The sequence below is a fragment of the Myxine glutinosa genome, chromosome 2, assembly GCF_964187855.1.
Source record: "Myxine glutinosa chromosome 2, kmMyxGlut1.1, whole genome shotgun sequence".
Lineage (NCBI taxonomy): Eukaryota > Metazoa > Chordata > Myxini > Myxiniformes > Myxinidae > Myxine > Myxine glutinosa.
The window spans coordinates 153,400,350-153,423,136 of NC_136262.1; the positions used below are offsets into that span (position 1 = coordinate 153,400,350).

Here is a 22,787-nt window from a genome sequence, read left to right on the forward strand (position 1 = left end):
GTGAAAAGACAACGGAAGCAGGGGTGGTGGTGCAACTGAGTGGCCAATATCCCTGGGGAAGGGGAAGTAAAATTACACATGTAAGATGGGAAAAAATTAAGGAAGGGTTGTTGGACCAGAGCGAACCATTGGTTCCATACCTGCCAACCTCTGCCATGGTCAACGCTAGCTGTTCGGGTCTGCGAGCCAAAACACCACCAGAAGTTTGCGACCAGCCTCCTTTAGGCCACAGCTTCCCACCTGGCCCCGTGCTCTCATCGGCCGAACCAAGGTCAACGCCACCACTGTGGAGGCTGCTGCTGCTTCCACCACCCACATCACCATCACGATCAGAGGGAGGGTGGCTGTGCGGTGCGGGTGGAGAGGATAATGGTGGCGGTTCGGGACGCGTTACGAAGAAAGCTTCACGGTTCTCTTGTGTCGGTGATGGTAAGCGAGTGACTCCCCTGAGAAAGGATAGAGGTGAAAGATAGTCGTTAACGAAAGGTAGTCATTCAAAATATTGTTTGTTCATAATCATTTTGTTCATAATGTTCATAAAAGGTAGTTTGAAATTGTTCATAATCGATCGAATGACACATATGTCATATAAACTCATAATGTAATCTTTAAAACAATCCTCGTGCTTGAAAACATGTATTTTGACACCCTGTTTGCATTTCTATCATGTTTTTAGGTGGTAATATGATAAAATGCCAAAATTGCCGCCATTTTGGACGCCATCTTGAATTTCCGTTGAAGCACAAGGCGGATGTCTGGGGACTTTTAGTATGTTATTCAGGACAGTTTTCTGAACATATCCTGAAATTTACAGCTTTGTTTGAATTTGTTCCGGGTTAAATCTATTATTCCTGGACTACTTACTGTGGATCAGAATTGCCAGTAATAAATACTGACAAGCTTCTGCAGATGAATCTGTGCGAACACTGCATTTGAATCCAAATCCTTCATGCTGCTGGCTTCGGCATCCCATTACAATGTCTTGACCCACTACGCCGCCAACGTCCCCTACAATTATGTTCCGGGCAACGGCCATTGTAGTATGGCTAATATCGAGTCAAAATGAACAATAACAATCATCCAGCAGGACACAATAGGAATGTTAATTGGACACCGTACTACAGAGGGCGGTGACAAAGAGCCATTGTTGTGTTATCAGTTATCCTGTATCTGAGGCTCGGAGACTACGTAACTTGTACATATGATTCATGTGCATATTCCTTTGCTATCTTTGAGTAGTTCCATTCTCGAACCATATTATCTCTAAATTAACATACATATTTGGCAGCAGTCGCTCCTCCATCACAAATGTGCCTCCTGAGCACAATCGAAAAAATAAAATTCACAATTGGGAATAGTACAATAATTTATACTTGGTGCTCAAAATCTACTCTTCTGACCAGTGAGTAACATTTGACAATATCATGTCATTAATATTGTAAATTACTCATGAGCAGAAGAACATGTTATTACCATCGACATTGGGAATTAAGTGTTTTAATGGCTTGGATGTGCTCGTGTTAAAATAGTTACGATGAATCCTGACTTGTTCAGCTTTGGGGCCACAATGGGACTGCCAGGTATGCACGAAGGAGATCAATGCTTGCCTAATCCACATTACATTGATTCGGTTTCCTGGTGCCAACCAAAATAGATCCCATCAATCCCATTTATGCCACCAATCTCTCACCCGGCCATATCTCCATCTTCAACTATACGATGGAGGCCTGAAGCCAAGCTCATGCTGCTGATGGCGGGCCCACTCGCAAGCCGATCTCCTGCAACACCCGTTATCAACAGGCCCGGGCATGCCGTGCCGGGTCCGTGCATAGATACCAAGGGCGCAGGTGGGGCTGGGGGGCTCGTTGAAGCGAGCGCTGCACTGATGTCACCCAGGATCCGTGGCAAAGGACCGAGTTTGGCTGCAAGAGTCTAAGGCAAGGGGTTGGGGGTGGGAGAAGGTTAGGGAAGAAAACGGAGTCTTTCACAGACAATTATCACGAATGTACAGTGATCAGACGGTATTGCCAAAACTCAAATCAACATGACGTTTTGGGCAGATTTTAGGCTTTTAAATAATTTTCCCAGGGTGCGAAGTGCAATTGGGTTTATAAGTTTTTCATATCCGTGTTTCATCCTCTTTGCAAGTGGTTGGGAAACTTCAGTGGCTATTAAATCACCAAATCTCCACCACCAAGCTCAATTTTGTGTTTTCCTCTCAGGAGATATCAATTCACGTGGTACCCCACGACAAATTACAGCAAGCTACAGGCACCAGCAACATGTAAAACTTGGCTTAAAATGCAGAGCTTTCAAGTCAACCTGTATACTAATTTGCATATACCAACAGATCCTCAGCAATGTCATCATGAATGATTAAATGAAGTAACCAATCAATAGAAAGGTGGACGAGGGAGTAACGAAAGGAAGCAAAGAGATGGTGAGGGAAAGGAGATGTGGGAGGAGATGAGGGACGGGAAGGAGAGTATGAGGGGAAGTAAATGGGAGAAGAGTAAGCTAGAAGGAGATGGGGGAAGAGAGGAACGAAGGAGAGGGAGGTTGGCAAGGAGAGGTTCGGAAAGGATGAGGGAGGTTGGCAAGGAGAGGTTCGGGAAGGAGAGGGGGATAGAAGGGAAGAAGGGGGAGGGAGAAAGGGAGGAAGGAGAGAGGAGGCAAGCAGGGGGGAATGAGAGGGGTAAGAAGAGAGGTGGTGGCAGGGGGGCGGAGAGGAGGAAGAAGAGGGAGGTTGGGGGAGGAGAGTGGGGATAGGGAGGAGGAGAGGGGAAGGAGAGGGAGAAAGCAGAGGGGAGGAAGCAAAGGGGAAGAAGGACAGGGGGGAAGGAGGAGGAATGAGAAAGGGAAAGGGGGTGAAGAGAGAATGGGGAAAGAGATGGAGAAAAGAGAGAGGGGGATGAGAGGGGGAGTGGAGGGAGAGGGGAGGGGAAAGGGGGGAGTGAGAGAGAGAGAGAGGTGACCATGCCTCATTAACAGGTCCGATCACCATCGAAGGATGCAGCTCAGCTTTGTGGTATCGCAGTACCAGCAGAATTCTGAGTTGAGGCTAGTTCTGCCACTGTGGCAGTGCGTGCGCAAATGAGCCAATTATTTGACCATCTCTTCTTCCCAAAGGATGTCCCATGTCACTAACAGAAATGGTATGCCAGCTGTCTTGGATCACTGTATAGTTACGATGGGTGCATTCATGAAAATGGCAACAGTAATGAAACTGCAGCTATGGTGTGGGCTTTCAGAAATACGCAACGCAGCGCATGGAATGGAGCCACCACACACTGCGAGTAAAATTTTGTAACGTAGGATGAAAAAGCCTTTTGCACTTCTTTCCTTCTGTGTATTTGGGAAAAAAAACCAAAAAAAAACAACCAAAGAGAAGGCCACAATTAATATAGCACTTGGCCACAAAGTGAATCCCTTAAACAGCGGGTACAAGAGCAGCGTTTAATCCAAATGCCAGATTCTACACAATTTGGTGGGGATTCTACAACGTGCATTTCGTGGTAATTTGCATTCGTTCTCATAAAAGCATTTTGGAAGACCAAGCCTCGATGGCCTGAAATTGGGTCGACAAGGGCTGTTTGAAAACGCCAGTAATTAGATAAACATTTCAGAAAGAACAAAGGCTTCCTCTTCAGCTTACATAAATTGGAGGTTTTTTTTGTTGTTGTTGCTCTAAAGTCTAAGCACACTGTCCTTTTCACAGAACCTATGTAACTACTAATGTATGGGCGATGTTTAATGGCGAGCAATCAACACAAGGCCTTTGGTAAACGTTCCGACTCATACATATAACGAAACACCACCAAAGCACATCTGTTTCACTCGCCACGTCACTGTGGTAGTTTTGTTGGCATTCTGCTTGCCTTTGGTCTGATCTGTTTTGAGCAGGCCTGCCACCAAAGGTCAAATACGGTATGTTAACGAGTCAAAATAACTGTGACATGTCTGTTACTTGTCGTATTTTGCACATGTATGCACTAAACTAAGCATGTGTGCAAATGGTTGCATTGCACTAAACTTGCTCAAATCTATAGTGGTTTTCTAAAAAGGGATCTGAAAAACATGGTAGATGTATATCTGCTTTTGCATCTTCAAGAAAAGATGCTGCAAAAGCACCTATTGCAATGTCCTTTGCAAACTCGTCGAGACCCTGTTAATTCACCATGACAATGATTGGCAAGCTACGCACACCTCCTGCTCAGCTGAAACAGGTCGAAGGTAACACTCGTGATTTGTTGACATGATTACTCCGCCAGGGAGTAATGCATTCGATCGTGTCCGTCCGTGTGTGTGTGGTGTGTTCGTGTGTTTGCGAACAAGATATCTGGAAAAGTTCTGAACGGATTTGGATGAAAGTTGGTGGGATGATTGCCCTTGGGATAAGGAAGAATTGATTAGTTTTTGGTGAAGCTCAGGATATTATTCCCGATCCAGGAATTTTTTGAAGGATTTTTTTTACCATTGGAAGATAGGGCTCGTTTTTTTTAACATTATCTTCTATATATTCTATATTTAACATTGTGATATGAAAATAGTTTTCATATTTGTTGTAAATGTAGTTTAAACTCGTGGTTATGCGTTGGAGCGGTGTATTTTCTTTTAGCAGCGTCGTCTTCAATATTCTTTTTTTTTTTATAATAAAGACATATTCTGTCATTTTAAAACCACCAAAGTGTGTATTAGGTTTCCCCGTTTCATAAAATGTATCGTTTGATACGTATAATGCTTTAAAACTTTTTTTTTTTTAATCTTTACCTCAGAAGAGATATCAACATTTAGCTCAGCGAATGTCATTCGCGGTGTCAGTATTTGATGAACTTATAAAGACTTAGTTCCAGATTTGTCAATGGCTGAGGTATATTAACAAACTAATTAAAACAGATTTGGCAAAATTTCACCTTTTTAAAAAAAGATCGCACATTCACTCAGGGTTGCGAGAGGCTGAAGAAGAAGAAACCTCGCATGGGCTTCCCCGACCAAATAAATAATTCTGGTTCTGGCTCTGCGATTTTCAGGTTTATTACTCCCGCTAGGGAGTAACGCATTCGATCCTGTCCGTCTGTGTGTGTGTGTGTGTGTGTGTGTGTGTGTGTGTGTGTTCGTGTGTTTGTGAACAAGTTATCTGGAAAAGTTCTGAATGGATTTGGATGAAAGTTGGTGGGATGATTGCTCTTGGGATAAGGAAGAATTGTTTAGTTTTTGGTGAAGCTCAGGATATTATTCCGGATCCAGGAATGTTTTTGGAAATTTTTTTGGGAAAGATTTTTTCTGTTTTACAGCATTAAAGCTTTTATTCTTATTCTTAAATGATGTTTTTCTCCTCTAATTCCGAGATATATCAAAATAAATTCTGACAGTTAGGGCTTACTTCCTTTTTCATTTATTGTTTTGGGGAGAGGGGATGTCAAACAAAACGTATTATTCCAACTAAACCCACGGCGGGAGTATGCACTCTACTGAGTGGCGTTCTAGTTGGTACATGTTGCAGATTTAAAATCCTAGATATTTCATACTTAACAGTGTGGAAGGTTTATTACTTGGAGTAACCATAATTCTTCCTCCACAATGTCTGGACTGGCAGAAGAAATGAGGCTGTGCACCTGCTTTGAAGAATTCAACACCGATTATATAGTCACCGTAACTCCGGAATGATTGAATTGTAATGTACTGTATCCCCATGTTCTTGGCTACGTACCGCATCTCCTTGAGCGAGGAGTTCTGAAAGGAGGATGTGGAGGAAGGAGAGTTCACGGCCTAGGTCTATGTAGCCATCAAAGCTCTCAGAGTGAGGCCCTGAATCTGGGTTGGTCATTTCCAGCAGATACCGCTTCATCTTTCCCCACTCGTTTTCCAAAAAGTCATTCATGAAGGCCATGTAGTCTTCCTTGTTTCCAAACCTGACATGGAATGAGAAAATGTGGCATGGGTTGAGGAAATACGAAATGAGGGGAAGATAGGGGCTTTGGTGCAGGGTATGAGAGCACAACAAAATGCACAGGTAAAAAGAAGTTGAAAGTCAAGGAATTATGGATGGCAAAAGTAAGACAAGGTGGAATTATGTCCAGGAGTAAACAGATCTAGACTGAAGACAATAAGCTAATAATTGCAAGCATGATGGTTAAGTATATCTGAAGGCCGGATACCCAGCACTCACTTTGTGAAGTTAGCGAGGTTCTGGATGACTTTGGCAATGAGTGTGAGTGTTCGAGCGGTGCGCTCATCTGGGTACTCCTGGGTCAAACCAAACAGACTTGGGGACATGATGGCGGGACACAGGAAACGCAGGAAGAGGGAGGCAACTACGAGGCGCTCACTCAAATCGTGGCGCCCACGGCCGCCACATTGCTGCCGACAAGATGCAAACACTTCACGGAGCTCTCGAGGAAACACGCTGTGAAGGAAATGCACAAGATTATAAGTTTGTAATTAAAGTACCATGGGCTCATCTAAACCAAACAAAGTATGCAAGGCCTCTCAAACAGTATTTCTCTTGTTACAGGGTAAGTATAGCTAAAGTGTAAAGTTTGTGGTGGTTGCATTTCCTGAAACTTTGTTGCATTGTCATCACTGGTCCAGCTTCAATTCTCAAGGCTGCTCAGAAAAAAACCTCGACCGGAGGAGATGGGCACCACTGGGTATATCTGTGCAAAGAAAAACCACTATGGTGGCCTGACGAGCTTCATAAGGTCCACAGGAGTATTACCACCCTATTTCTTTTACTATACAGTACTTGCACTTGAAAAGAAAAAGGTGCGTTTTCTAAGCTGAGTGTTTATCTCAACTGATAAACCCACAATGCTCCACAAATTAAACTAGAAGCATCTGAAAAGGCAAAGCCCGTCCGCGTCTGCTTTGTATTCAGACTTCTTCTTCCGGATGGTAAACATGACGAAAACGGATAACAAACCCCCACCCCCAAAAACCCATTTTAGGTGATCTTGACCTCTTGACCTCAAAAGCAATAGGCTTCAATGACCCAATATGCAAATTCTTAAAACTTCAGGTAAATTGGATGAAAATTGACGATTTTATGACACTGACCTTTAACTTTTTGACCAAATAATTAATTTGTTTTCTCCATATTAGAAATATAACTTTAAGAAAATCTGATGACAAAAGTTCAAATGTTAAAAGGTTACCGCCCGGACAGCCAAAGACACACACACACATACATACGCACACACGACTAGAACACTCGGTAGAGCGCATACCTCCGCAAGGCTGAACGGTTTACCTTTTGTATCCCATTGATAGGCCGGATCTGGATCCAGACCTGAACCAAAATCGAATCGTCTTGTTCTTGAAACACACCCAACCTGTCAACTAAGTTTCATCCGAATCTGTCTACAACTTTCTGAGATATCCTGCTCACAGACAAACAGTCAGACAGACAGGTGTGAAAACATAACCTCCGTCCACCTTCGGTGGTGGAGGTATTAAAGCACAGGAAAGGACCACTTGGCCCATCAAGCCTGTCATATTCACATCCCAAGGCCACAACGGTCTGCTCTTTTTAAAATACACAATGGGATATTTAATGTCCAGGACCTAAACATATATGGGACAGCCAATCATACAAAGCACCGCTCCGCTCCGCTCTACAATAGAGTGACACGCTGTAAAATTTTCTAACCTGAACCAAATTTCAAAATTTTAACTGTGGATTTGAGCTTAGCAGCAGTTCCGACTGTTAAAAAGGCGTCTCCGGGCGGTGCTTCGTATGACCCACTGAACGTGTTCTTCAGGCGCGGAAGCTCGCTGGTGATCGTTCCGGGTCTATTCTCCTTATTCCTAGAATTTTTCTTTCTCCATCTGACACGGATCATCCTTTACAACTCCGCGGAGGACAGTTTCCGGTCAGGCCGGTCTTTGCGATGACAATCAACAAAAGCCAGGGTCAGAGCTTGCTGGAGTGCTGCTTCCCACCAGTGTTTTTACGTTGCACCGAGTAGAGTAGGAGACCCACATTATCTGCGTGTCTTTGCCAACCAGAATTAATTGCGGATAAGGAGAGAGACTGAGCTTACTGCAGGCCGACTAACCCGCAACGTTGTTTATGGGGAGATCATCTACGAACTCAGGGGCAGATACAGAGTGAAAGTTTGAGGGATAATAGCTCCCAAGAAAATGATGCTTTAAAAAAAAATGGACTAATTTGGCTCAGTAAATAAAACTTTTTTTTGTTCATTACAACTGACTATACCTAACTATTGTTCACCGTCACAAAGCATAAATGATGCCAATGGAAACAAACGCGATGCCCCTATAAGGCTAATTTGCAACGTTTGTTTTGGTCAGATGTATAAAACAACACGTTTGTTTTTCCTGATTGTCACTTTCATTTTGCAATTCATCATTTATCTCCACTTCAACATCTGATCTCTGGGAACATAAAACAAATTCATGACATTATCTTTTGGTAATAAGTGTGCAGACGACGAACATTAACGCTGGCTTAGCAGTAAACATAAACTTCTGAAAGCATGCGAGGCACCGCTTCGTTGCTTATACACCACCCAAATAAAGCGAGGCTTTTCCACAGAACTCTGTTCCACGGGTCCCTGCTCGTTCTTTTTTAAAATGTTCTTTTTGGAAAGCAAAGGTTTCCTCCTGGCACACCTCCCATGGAGATCAAATTTGTGCAGCCTCTTTCTAATGGTAGACTCGTGCACTTTGACATCAACAGTGGCAAGAGCTACGTCGGTCCCATGATGACATTCTGGGGTTCTTACAGACTTCTTTCAGCATCTTGCGGTCTGCTCTCGGGCTGAATTTGCTGGGGCGGGCTGGCCTGAACAAGTTGGCAGTTGTTTGGAATCTTCTCCACTTGTAGATGATCTTCCGGACAGTCAAATGATTGATTTCAAATTGTTTGGAGATCTTTTTAAATCCCTTCCCCGCCTTGTAGGCATCTATAACCTTCTTTCTGAAGGCCTCAGAGAGCTCTTTTGATCTAGGCATGGTGACGCTGCATACTTCAACAACAAAGAGCAAACCCAACTAAATGTCTGAGGTTTAAACAAGACAGGTTCCTGCAAGATCCTCTCTAACAATGTTCTAATAATTTGCACCTGAGCTGGTGCACCTGATTCTAATTTTAGGTATTTGAAGTAGTGATAAACGTAGGGGTGTACTTACTTTTTCTACATGCGGTATTTGCATTTATGTTTATTTAAATTATACAATGGACTACAAAATGTAAATGTTTCATGATATTTGTCATATTATATCACTTTTATCTATCAATATTGTTGAAATGAAGATCAAATAGCTGTATGTTGAAATATGTTGAAAAAGTCAAAACTTTACATGGGGTGTACTTACTTTTTCACATGACTGTACAGCTTACTGTGGCATTTTGTGGGGCTCACGTACCAGAAGTTTAAAAATATTATAACCACAAACTATTCAGTTAATTCTGTCCATTGATAATGGCATAATAAAAAATAATGATAATATTAACAAGCTGCCATCCATACATCACACGAAGAAGAAGAACATCAAGCATCGAGCACGTCCCCCAAAGACTAACGTACCTGAGTCGCATTGAGGAGAGTGAGTGAGCCTTCTAAGTAGGCCGCTGGCAAGGCTGCAATATTAATATTAATAATAATAATAATATTGACAAAAATAATCGTAATAATAATTTGACTCGACCTCAACAAAATCTGGAGGAATTTCCATTTTTTATCAGCTTTTCCACCTTGGAAAATGCCATGTTAACGTGTATAGATAGCAGCTTGAGTGTCATTTCATGTTGTGGCATTTTTCCAAGGCCATAACATGGCTTGTTATGGCCATAACATGGCGCACCCAAGAACAAAAGTGATAACAACAATAACAATAATAGCATAATAATATTAACATTATTCTGATTCTGATGCACCATGCTATGTTTCAGAGTGTCAGTGTTGCCAAAGCAGTTTCCTGGCAAGGACTAGGTGGTTTGCCATTGCCTTTTCAGGAGTAATTTGGGCAGGAATTTGTAATGTGTTCATGGTGCCGGCAATAACTTGCCAACTCTTCGTGAAGGACAATGTGGGATCTGTAACGTCAACAACTAATGCAAACAGACAAGACGTCCAGATTACCGTGTCCATCCGAGGGACGACACACACATTGATGAATCATCCTCCCAATGAAACACCAGGATGATAGTTTATAGCTGGGTCTGGATTCAAACTCAAGCTCGACAGCTTAAAGGCGAGTGTGCATACCTCTAGGCCATCCTGCTGGCCCTTTCACATTATTACTAAGGAATAATATTAATAATAGTAATAATAATAAGGGTGACAGGATGACCCTCCACACTCACCCCTATTCTCTGACCACTCCTGTAAGGAATGAGTGAATATTTATAAAGGGAAGGGTGATGCCTGAGTTAGGGATAATTATAGGGGTTTGAAGCTGCTGGACCATGGAATGAAAGTGTTCGAGAGAGTCGTGGATAAATTGATAAGACGGAGTGTTAATATACATCAAATTCAAATTGGCTTTATGCCAGGATGGGGCACGTTCGATGCTATTTTTATAATTAGGCAAATACAGGAAAAATATCTGGGGAAGAAGAGACAGCTGTACTTTATATTTGTGGATTTAGAGAACGCATTCGACAGTGCCTCAGGTGCCTCGGGAAGTGGTGCAATGGTCAATGAGAAAGTTATGTGTGGAGGATTGGTTAGTCAGGGTAGTCATGGTGATGTATGATGGACCAAAAACTTCTGTGAGGGTAAATGGAGTGCAGAGTGAGGACTTTGAAGTGAAAGTGGGGGTTCACCAGGGGTCAGTCTTCAGCCCAATCTTGTTCATCATGGTTCTTGAAGCCATATCACAGGAACGTAGAGGAGACTTACCTTGCGAGCTCATGTACGCTGATGACTTAGTGCTGATAGTCGAGAGTGTGGAAGAGGTCATGGGTAAATATACAGTATTGAAGGAGCGTTTGGAGGCCAGAAGATTGAAAGTGAAGAGAACAAAAACAAAAGCACTGATTAGTGCGGTGGGAGAATGAACTGTGGAAAAAAAGTGGGAGGTGACCTTGTGTTGTCTGTAAAAAGGGTGCAGGTAGCAACTCAATATTGTGTAAATATTGTAACTGCTGGGTGCACAAGAGGTGTAGTGACATCAGGGGTAGACTGCAGGTGGTTCCTGACTTTAAGTGTGCTGTCTGTGCAGGTAAACAACTGGTACCAGTCAGAGTGGAAAGATTAGTTGATGGGGACATATCCCTGGAATGTGTAGATAGATTTTGTTACCATGGTGTTATGATTGCTGCAGGTGGCGGTGCAGTGGCAGCAGTGACTGCAAGAAATAGAAGTGGTTGGCGGAAGTTTAGGGAGTTGTTACCCCTGTTGACATCAAGGGGGATATCTCTCTCCAACTAAAGGGAAAACTTAATGCAGCTTGCGTTCGAAGTGCGATGATGTATGGCAGTGAAACCTGGGCGATCAAAAACGATGAAATATGAATGGTGAGATGGATGTGTAATGTGACACTGAAGGATAGGAAACCAAATGTGGAATTAAGAGGTAGGTTAGGTATAGAGAGCATGAGTGAGGTTATGCATAGGGGTAGGTTGAGGTGGTTCGGACACATGGAAAAGATGGGGAAGGGCAGCTGTGTGAAGAAGTGTATAAATATGAATGTGAATGGAAGAAGAGCTCCAGGCTGTCCGAGGAAATCATGGAATGAGTTGCTGAGAGATGATCTCAGAGTTAAAAGCCTAACAAGAGGGCTAGCAACGGATTGCGCTGCCTGGAAAGCAGCCATTAGGTGAAACACGGCTTACACATTCAAGCATGCAAATGGCCGTAAAACAACGACGACGAAGAAGAAGAAGAAGAAGAAGAAGAAGTAGAAGCAGAAGAGGAAGAGGAGGAAGAAGAAGGAGGAAGCAAGACCTTTATGGGTGAGTCACATTTAATCACCCACCAATAGGAATTGATTATTTTGCAGAACGCCAACTCGCAACACATGCGCAGGTTATCCTGGTTCATCTGCAGGTCACCGGGTGTGCAGCGGCTTGGGTCCACCTCGCAATTCTCATCTGACTCGTATAGAGCCTTGATGAATTCCCCTGAACGGTGTAAACAAAACGCACTGTTAATCAGCATCATCTGCTTCGCATCGTGTGATGAAGGAGGATCTTTCGATCTCTCAATAATGGAGACAAGTTCAGAATACCAAGTATCTTGATAAAAGGTCAAATTTCATAAATATAAACTTAGCGAAATACCAACAACCATCAATGACATCATCAGTGACATAGGGGACATAGCATGTATAATTGTATATATATGAAGAACACAAAGGACAAAAGGATTGTGACACCAAAATGTAAACAACCATTAACATGGATGAGCTTTCGGGTCTTTGAAAACTCTGTAGAACAGCAAGGATGGTTGTGATTTATTTCAGAAAATTATATTCTGCTTGACCTCTCTGGCACTCCGATGTGAGCACTTGGCTTACGATATTGAGATTCTCGGCTCAAATACAATACAACGTGTTGATTTGTTCACTGTGACCCGGACGTCATTGTCAACATGTAATGTATGTGATGACGATGGTGTGAGTCGTCGCTTTCTACGACTCTCTTCACTTTGTTGGCATGCTCACAAAGCATTGTGCGTTGTGCGATGGCTGAATAGGTAAAAATGGATGGTGAGCAGGTGAGCTGGTGCCAATGAAGGGAAAAACCAGCATGAAGTTGACACAGCTGTCTGCAGATGCTGCGCAGTGAAGCCTTAATTTGTGCCACCACTGACTTTCATGGGCACATTTATCCACGATGTTGTGCTGCCCAGGCTGACCTACCAGTGCGGTTTGATATTTGAGTGTCCTTCTCATAGCCTTAGCCGAAAGAGGCTTCCCCCACAAGGCAGTGGGGATCCGTTACCCTGGACAAGGGAGGGGCCCATACCAGGTACTGTTAGCCAGAACCAGCTGAGCACGGGACTCGCATGGGGCAGGGAGGTCACTCCCTGAGCGTCCTCCCCGCTTGTTCCCCCTTCCAACTTTCACCTTCATCTCCCTCAACATTCTGCCTCGCTCTTCCCCCTCGTCAAACACCTCACTGCGCCTCTCCCAATCACCATCAAACCTTTTGTCCGCCCCATTCTTCCCTTTCTCCAAGCTATTCTGTAATCTCCGACACACCTTCAACAGCTCCCCCTTCCTCTTCCTCTTCCTTAATGGTATGGACCTCAAACATCCGGGGCCTTCACTCAAACAGACGTGATCTGCTTAACAGAAACTTTACTCCTTCATGACGTCTCTGATTCCTTGGTATCTCTCCCAGGTTACTCCCTCCTCCGGTATGATAGACCTGAGCCTCGTCCTGGAGGTGGGGTTGCTATCTTTATAAAAAACTCTCTTCCTCACTCGCCCTGCACTGCCCTCTCTCCACCTCACCCCCAGGAATACCTTTGGCTACGGCTTCCCCTTCGCTCCCACCTTTTGTTCATATGTGTGTTGTACAGTCCACCAAACAGTGGTGACTCCATCTACATCTTGCTGTCTGAGAATATGGACCAACTTCTATCTACCCATCCCAACTCTCTCTTCCTCATATGTAGTGATTACCTTCGCAAAAGCCGAAGGTTATGTTTTGATCGCTGTGTATTTATTTGTATGTCTGTGTGTGTGTGTGTGTGTATGTTATTCGCATAACTCAAAAAGTATTCAACCGAATTGCATGAAATTTGGTGGGATGATTGGTTATTATACGGGACACATTTGATTAGATTTTGGGAGCAATCGGGTCAAAGGTCAAGGTCAAGGTCACGAAAAGGTCAAAATCGTATTTTTGTTGTTCTGTTCCCTACACTCCCATGCCAAGTACAGAACAGTAGCTGCGGCGAAGGTATGCGCTCTACCGAGTGCCCGTTCTAGTTTCAACTGTCACCATGCCAGTTGGCTGGGTGTGGGTACCTCTCTCACCAGATATGGCTCTTCAGCAAAGGACTTCTGTGACTCACTGGGACTGACACAATCTGTCAATTTCCCGACCCGGATTTCAGTCAACCGAGCATCTTCTCTTCTGGACTTGGTTATGACTAACTTCCCTGAAAATGTCTGCTGCTCTTCTTCTGCTCCAATCGGCTCTTCTGATCATGTGCTTGTTAAAGTGGACATCTCTCTGACCATTCTCAGAGAGCCTCCTCAGCGTCGACGAGTCTGGCATTTCACTCAGGCCAACTGGCACGGTCTTCAAGCAGCCATCAATCATCTGGACTGGTCTCCCATCTCTACTGCCTCTGACATAAATTCTTCCTGGGAATTCTTCCAAAGCAAACTGCTCTCTCTCATGCACAGATTTATCCCATCTCGTCTTCTGTTGTCATACCCTTCCTCCCGTCCATGGTACACGGAATCTTGTGGTGAGGCTATTGCCCAGAAACAACTTGCTTTCGTCTCCTGGAAAGCAAATCCAACGGAAGGAAATCTCATTTCCTTTCACAAAGCCCGAAACAAGTGTGTGTCCACCCTCAGGAGAGCCACGAAACAATATCTCTCCATTCTCAGGACCGAACTCTCTTATCTGTCTCCCTCTTCCAAATCCTGGTGGCATCTGGTCAAATCTGTTTCTGGTGTTTGTTCCCCCTCCATCCCCTCCCTCACCTCAAATAGCCACACGGCTGACTCCGCACGTGAAAAAGCTGAATGCCTCAACTCTGTGTTTGCCTCTAAATCTTGTGTCCCAAACCCATCCCTCTCTGTACCCACCGTACCCAGTCGTACCCAGCTGCTCCTGGACTCTGTGTCCTTTCCTCCTGACAAGGTGGAAAAGTTTCTGTCAACCCTTGACTCGGATTCTGCAACTGGACCTGACGGCATCAGCCCACGGGTCCTAAAATCCTGTTCTTCCGCTCTTTCACTCCCTCTCTCTGTTCTCTTCACCCTCTCTTTTGCTCAAGGTCATCTTCCATCTGCTTGGAAATCTGCCAACATCACCGCTTTGCACAAAAAAGGTGCAAAAACAGATCCCAGCAACTACAGACCAATCAGCCTTCTCCCAATTATCAGCAAAGTCATGGAATCCATCATTGCTTCAGATATGAAATCTTTCCTCTTCTCCAATGGCTTGATCTCTGATCATCAATTTGGTTTCAGACCTGGACACTCTACTCTGGACATGCTGCTTCTGCTTTCTCAACAATGGATGGAGGTCCTCAATGCCAAACAGGAAATTAGAGCAGTCTCCCTTGACATATCACGTGCCTTCGATACGGTCTGGCACCCCGCTCTGCTCACCAAACTCTCCTCTTTTGGTATCCATGGAAATCTCCACGCATGGCTGGCGGACTTCCTCTCTAGTCGTAATCAACGTGTGGCCCTGAATGGGTTTCTCTCATCTCCTCTTCCTGTTCAGGCTGGAGTTCCACAAAGCAGTGTTCTGGGCCCTGTGCTTTTTCTGGTCTTCATCAATGATCTCTCTGACTCTCTTGAAAATCCTCTGTATCTCTTTGCTGATGACTCTACTCTCTGTCGCTCCATTCTTCATCCCTCAGATCGGCAGTCTGCAGCCTCCTCACTCTCTGCAGACCTGGACAAAATCACAGACTGGGCAAACAAGTGGAACATGTCTTTCAATCCTGACAAATCTCACACTCTTACGATGTCTCTCCGAAAAGACCGACTGGACAACCCTCCCATCCACTTTCTGAATAATCCTCTCCAAGAAGTTCTGTCACTCAAGCTTTTGGGTCTCACTATCTGCCATGATCTTTCCTGGGAAAACCACATTTCCACGCTGGCCTCCAAAGCCAGTTGGCACTGGGCATCCTCCGTCATGCGAAGTTCTTCCACGGTACACCTGAGCTCCTCACCACATACAAGGCTTTCATCCGCAGCTCAATGGAATACTGCTCTCCCCTCTGGGCTGGTGCTCCTGCCTCACACCTAGCTCGTCTTCACGCTGTTGAAACCAAAGCATTCAGAATCATTGGAATCTCCCGCGATGAAGCTAACTCCAAGGGCCTCTCACTCACTCACCGCAGGCAGGTTGGTGGTCTTTCCGTCTTCTACCGACTCCTCTCTGGCCTTGCCCCCCCAGCTCTCTCTGGGCTCTGTCCCGCAAATATTCCTACAGGTCGCACAAGATCTGCCTGGCAACCCTCTTATGGTCAAACTGCCAAAATCAAGACTCTCTGCTCACCTTCACTCCTTCATTCCTCTTTTCTCCCGCCTCTGGAACAAAGTCCCTCACTCTCTTCAATCCCACTCCACCCTCCAGGTCTTTAAAACAGCTGTTCACCACAATCTCTTATCTTCCCCCATCCAAAACCTTGATATTTTCTACCCCCGCTAATTTCACCCTCGTTCCACTTTTTTGAAATACCAACTTCTGTCCTGGAAGTCCTTGGTGTCCTTGTGTTTTATACTTCTCCCTCCCCCCCCCTTCCCACGCCTCCTCCCCCCAAGCCCTCTCCCTTCCACACATCTCCCTGCTCTCAAATGTTGTGTTTGTGCGCTTCCCCTTCTCTCCCTATCTTATTTTCCGCTCCCTCTTTTTATATATTTTGTTTGTCTGGTTGATTTGTTTGTGAAGTAAATGTTAGCTCTTTCACGAGCCTCGATTCAGTATACAAAAAAAAAAAAAAAAAAAAAAAAAAAAAAGCTGTGAATGTGCCGTTCATAAAAACAGCTACTCTGCTACCCATATTCCTCCATAAGAAACAAGCTCCTTCATGAGCCTTAAACACAAAACAGATAAATGTACACACACAAAGCAAACACACATAAAATACACTCAAGTTCTCACTACTCAACATACGCACCAAGTGCATCCTGGAGATACTTGTGCCCAACGAGCTTCAGGAACTCCTCAATGGCTTTGGTACCCAACGTGTTTTCTCGAAAGAGTAGGTGTTCGTTCTCGCCGCACCTTTCAATCTCTGACAGCACCATCTCACAAAGAAATTCCTGCACAATGGAAGGTGTGGGGAGCGGGATGGGGTGAGCAGAGAAATATAATGTCATTGATACCAATTTATAATGTTTAAAGGAGCAGACAAAATGAAGACACCCATTTCAGTTGAACTATCAATAATATCCGTGACAAAATTAACGGGTGAACACAATGAACTTGTTGCTTGAATTAAATACAAGTTACGAAAGATAAATCTTATGTTTATAAATAGTAAAACATTTTTATCGCCTGCTGTTGGGTTTTATGCTTTAATCCATGCACACTTGGACGATGCATTTTTCCACAGGCACTGGCCATAATGACGGGATATATAATCACAACACAACAGATCAAAACAATTGTATAATTATTGTCGTTGTGTGTTAAAAGTGGGCTTGGCTGTTCACAACACATTCTGCGGTGATCGAGTGATCATTTCGGTGAATTCGGGGCCAAGATAAGGTTAATGGATCTGCTTCTTCTTTTTTCTTTTGTTGTATACGAAGTTGAGGCTTGTGAAAGAGCTAACACATAGAACATACAATAAAGGGAGCGGGAGACGAGAAGGGAAGGGAGAGGGAAGCACAACAATAGAGAATAGGGACATCGGGAGATGTGGAAGGGAGAGGGCTTGGGGAGGGGGGGGGGTGGGGGCGGGGGGAGAGCAGTATTCCATCAAACTGAGGCTGAAAGCTTTGTATGTGGTGAGACGCTCAGTAGTACCGTGGAAGAACTTCGCATGACAGAGGATGCCCAGTGCCAACTGGCTTTGGAGGCCAGCGTGGAAATGTGGTTTTCCCAGGAAAGATCATGGCAGATAGTGAGACCCAAAAGCTTGAGTGGCAGGGCTTCTTCGAGAAGATTGTTGAGAAAGTAGATGGGAGGGTTTTCCAGACGGTCATTTCGGAGAGACAAAGTGAGAGTGTGAGATTTGTCAGGATTGAAAGACATGTTCCACTTGTGTGACCAGTTTGTGATATTGTCCAGATCTGCAGAGAGTGAAGAGGCTGTTGCCTGCCAATCTGAGGGTTGAGATATGGAGCAGCAGAGAGTGGGGTCATCAGCAAAGCGATAGAGAGGATTTTCCAGAGAGTTGGAGAGATCATTAATGAATACCAGAAAAAGCATAGGGCCCAGAAAACTGCCTTGATGAGCTCCAGACTGGACAGGAAGAGGAGATGAGAGAATTCCATTTGGAGCCACACGTTGACTACGACAAGAGAGGAAGTCCACAAGCCATGCATGGAGATTTCCATGGATACCATAGGAGGAGAGTTTGGTGAGCAGAGCTGGGTGCCAGACTGTATCGAAGGCACGTGATATGTCAAGGGAGACGGCTCTGATTTCCTGTTTGGCATTGAGGACCTCCATCCATTGTTGAGACAGCAGAAGCAGCATGTCCAGAGTAGAATGACCTGGTCTGAATCCAAATTGATGATCGGAGATCAAGCCATTGGAGAAGAGGAAGGATTTGATATCCAAAGCAATGATGGATTCCATGACTTTGCTGATAATTGGGAGGAGGCTGATAGGTCTGTAGTTGCAAGGATCAGTTTTTGCACCTTTTTTGTGTAAAGCGGTAATGTTTGCTGATTTCCAGGATGCTGGCAGATGACCTTGAGCAAAAGAGAGGGTGAAAAGAACAGAGAGAGGGTGAGATAGAGCGGCAGAGCAGGATTGTAGGACTCGTGGGCTGATGCCGTCTGGTCCAGTTGCAGAATCAGAGTCGAGGTTTGACAAAAACTCCTCCACCTTGTCAGAAGAGAAGGACACAGAGTCCAGGAGCAGTTGGGTTCGATTGGGTAAGGTGGGAACAGAGAGAGATGGGTTTGGGACAAAAGATTTTGAGGCAAACACAGAGTTGAGGCATTCGGCTTTGTCACGTGCGGTGTCAACTGTGTGGCCATTTGAGGTAAGGGAGGGGATGGAGGGGGAACAAACACCAGAAACGGATTTGACCAGACGCCACTAGAATTTGGAGGAAGGAGACAGGTTTGAGAGTTCATTCTCTTGTTCCGAGCTTGGTGGAAGGAACTGAGATTGCCTTCAGTTGGATTAGCCTTCCAAGAGGCAAAGGCAAGTTGTTTCAGGGCAACTGCCTCACCACAAGATTCAGTGTACCATGGCTGGGAGGAAGGGTAAGACAACTGAAGACGAGATGGGATAAATCTGTGCATGAGAGAGAGCAGTTTGCTTTGGAAGAATTCCCAGGAAGAATTGATGTCAGAGGCAGTGGAGATGGGAGACCAGTCCAGATGAGATGATTGATGGCTGCTTGAAGACCGTGCCAGTTGGCCTGAGTGAAATGCCAGACTCGGCGACGCTGAGGAGGCTCTCTGAGAATGGCCAGAGAGATGTCCACTTTAACAAGCACATGATCAGAAGAACCGATTGGGGCAGAAGAAGAGCAGCAGACATTAGCAGGGAAGTTTGTCATAACCAAGTCTAGAAGGGAAGATACACCATTGGCTGAGATCCGGGTCGGGAAATTGACAGATTGTGTCAATCCCAGTGAGTCGCAGAAGTCCTTTGCTGAGGTGCCATGGCTGGTGAGAGATGAACCCACACCCAGCCAGCTGGCATGATGACAGTTGAAGTCGCCACAAATGAGGAAGAGAGAGTTGGGATGAGTGGATAGAAGTTGTTCCATGTTGTCAGACAGTGAAATGTAAATAGAGTCATCACTGTTTGGAGGACGGTACAAGAATACAAGCTTTCACTCGCGTGATGATCACAAAGCCTATCGACACGTGATCCATTTCAAATTTCTAGACTATGACGTCACACTGTGTGGCAATAACGCGAGCATAAAAGCAAAAAATAATGATAAAAGTAAGTACGTGTGCAAGTTTCTTATCGCTGCAGTAAGTAAAGGAAGTTATTAAAGGGTAACCACACTCGTTTCAAAAACTGAGAATTGCAAGATGTGATCATTTGAAATTTTCTGCCTTACACCCTTGTATGAGAACAAAAAGGCAGAAGCACTATTAAGCAGCAAATGTAACTTCATGAATCTGCTGGCAATGTCTGTGCATGTGGCCACGCATTTCCTTTGTTGGTTCCTGATTGGATGCGAAAGACATACCTTCATGCGGCTTTCAGAGCCAATCAGAGACGTCAGATAGGAACGCATGGCTGGCTGCACAGAAACAGATGGGGAGTTCAATGAAGTTGCATTTTTTGCTTAATGTGGAAGTTTTCATACAATAATGGGAAGTGGCAAATTATATGGCAATGAAATGAAGCTATTGTGTGTTTTTACATTTCAGTGTGGTTTCCAAATTTCCTTTGATTAATCTCAAATAATGTTCATCATTGAGACGAATAGCGATGGTAGTACTCGGTAGAGAGCATACCTCTGCCAGGCTGAGCAGTTTACGTTTTGTATCCCACTGATAGGCCGGATCTGTATCCGGACCTGAACCAAAATCGAATCGATTTGTTCTTGTCACCTACCCAATTCATCCACCAGGTTTTGTCATAATCCGTCCACAACTTTTGGAAATATCGTGCTATATATCGTTTTCGGTCCCATCTCTCAATGCTGAGGAATCACTTTAAAAATCCTTGTATCCGGATCCGGATCTTCACCAAAATTTAATTAATGTGCCCTTATCACACACCCAATCTATCGACCAAGTTTCGGCCAAATCTGCCAATAACATTTTGAAATATTGTGCTATATATACTTTTTGGCCCTATCTCTCAATGGTGAAGAATCACTTTAAAAAGTCTCGTATCTGGATCCGCATCTTCACCAAAAAAGAAAAACCACCTTTAGAGGCCATTTTTCCCCGCAAGCGGGGGTTGGCCTTTTTCGGGAACTGTGGTTGTTGTTGTTTTTCGGTCCCCTTTTTGAAGCAATGTTTTACGGCCGGATGCCCTTCCTGACGCCAACCCTTTTTGCCGCCTTTAACGACAAGCAGGGAATTACCAGTGAACTGGTACTCAATTTGCCGACCTCGGAAGGATGACAGGCTGAGTCAACCCCCCTGGCGTTAATTCAGCGATTGACCGGGATTCGAACCCAGGATCCTAGGTATCCTAAGCCGGCACCCTAGCCGCTAGCCCAACACCAGGGATCTTCACCAAGATCGAATCAATTCGTCATTGTCACACAACCAACCTGTCCACCAAATTTCATCCGAATCCATTCATAAATTTTTGAGATATCCTGCTCACAGACAGACAGACGGGTGAAAATACAACCTCCATCCACCTTTGGTGGCGGAGGTAAAAAGTGGGAAACTAGCGATCAAGAAGAGGATGGAAAGAATATAGCAGGAAGAAAAGACAAGGGATCTAGGTGGAGAGATAGGTAGAGGATCCCAAAGTCCACAAAATATTACAAGGAAGGTCCATTCGTCGGGCCAGCTGTGTCTCACCTTGGCATTCCCGGTGCTCTGTAAAATGTGAACGAGGGCACGTGCCACCTCCTCCTTGCTCTTTACTGACAGTAGGGGCTCGAGAGCAGCACATAGTGCTCCGTGCCGTGTTGTTATGTGCTCCGCAAACTCCTTGTAGCACTCCATGGGGAGCACCGCGATGCTCAAAAAACGTGCCTTTATGCGTAGGGCTGCAGGTGGGGATGCAGCCTTACCCGCACCACTCAGCTTAGTGGCGGCCCCACTCACACCACCCCCGCCACCACCGGGCCCGCTGCCACCGGGAGTTGAAATGGCGTACCATTTCTCAACAAACTGGCGGCCCCGTACCGCCATCATCGGTATCATGACCAGCCCCACATAACCACTCGCCTTGTCTTTCTTCTTCTTGCTTTTCTCTTGTTCCTGTGGAAGAGGTGAAAGAGGGCATGATGAAGACCAAAAAAAATGGATGGGTTCTCTGGAAAAAAAAACAAAAAAACAATGGACATAAGAAGAAAAGAACAAAGAACAGTGGAAAAAAATGGTGAATAAGCGACAAACAAGAGAGATAAAAATAAATAGCGAGTTCAGGTAAGCAGGCGCTGAGTGCAATATGGGATTGTAATTATTTAAGGAACAAATTGTGGATTAGGATTAGATCACAGATACGATCAGCTGGTTGCATCATCAATACGGTGTAGTTATCGTCATCACAAGTCATTGTAGATCTCATTATGCTACCTCGCTGCATGTTATCTCTTGTGTTGTGATCAGAATGCTGCATCAAGGAGGACGCCTCCCTTCATGGGAGATGTTACGCTTGTTGTTCCACCTGCTCTTGTGACTTACGGACGTTAAATATCTCGCGGTCTTTCAAAAAGAGCATGCCGATGTACGCCGGTGCCCTGGCCAAATTCTGCATTCTTGGGCTGGTATAGAGTGTGGACGCAATGCATCAGCAGCGTAGCTGTACCAAGTTTGCTGTGTTTAACCGCCAACTGTCCGATCAGCTGTACGGATCCAGCACTCGGGAGGAATGAATCCTTTAATTGTTACAGGAGCCCGTTTACCTATGTTGTTGCAATGTTCACAAAGGAGCATCGCCCGTGATCACCTTTAAAGCTTCAGAGCGAAAACCCCCTGCACTGACAAGACTTGGATTCAAATTCAATCCTTCCGGGCTCTACCTCAGGCCACTGGGGCTAGCAAACCCCGTGTGACAATGAGCAATGTCCGTGCATAGCTGCTAAGCCAGCTCCGCAAAACTTTTAGGCCGTTGCTCTTGCCCTAGCCAGGTGATAGACCCAGGAGATGATGGTGCATTATTTTCTGGATGGATTCTTGTGTACGGATCCCCTGTAGCCTATATGTTTTCACACATCGCTGGTAATCCACAAATACCTTTCAGGGATGCCTTTTCAAATGAACTATGGTAATATGCCTTTGGCGAGCTGGCTATATGCGCACTCTATTCGGAGGTCATTATGGCAGTA

The 22,787-nt window shown here is 44.8% G+C and overlaps 1 protein-coding gene across 1 annotated transcript in view; it reads right to left on the minus strand.

The window, feature by feature from the left end:
* Nucleotides 1-253: 253 nt before the first annotated feature.
* Nucleotides 254-22,787, minus strand: part of LOC144890812 (disabled homolog 2-interacting protein-like) — a gene marked incomplete at its 3' end in the record, with an annotated part of 129,530 nt that continues 106,996 nt past the window's right edge. Inside the window, exons 10-16 of the mRNA XM_078772652.1 lie at nt 21,313-21,717; nt 16,797-16,941; nt 11,947-12,091; nt 6,170-6,406; nt 5,711-5,912; nt 1,691-1,932; nt 254-446 (exon numbers count right to left, since the gene is read on the minus strand). Coding sequence (XP_078628778.1) covers nt 254-446; nt 1,691-1,932; nt 5,711-5,912; nt 6,170-6,406; nt 11,947-12,091; nt 16,797-16,941; nt 21,313-21,717 — 1,569 coding nt within the window. The remainder of the gene's footprint in view (nt 447-1,690; nt 1,933-5,710; nt 5,913-6,169; nt 6,407-11,946; nt 12,092-16,796; nt 16,942-21,312; nt 21,718-22,787) is intronic.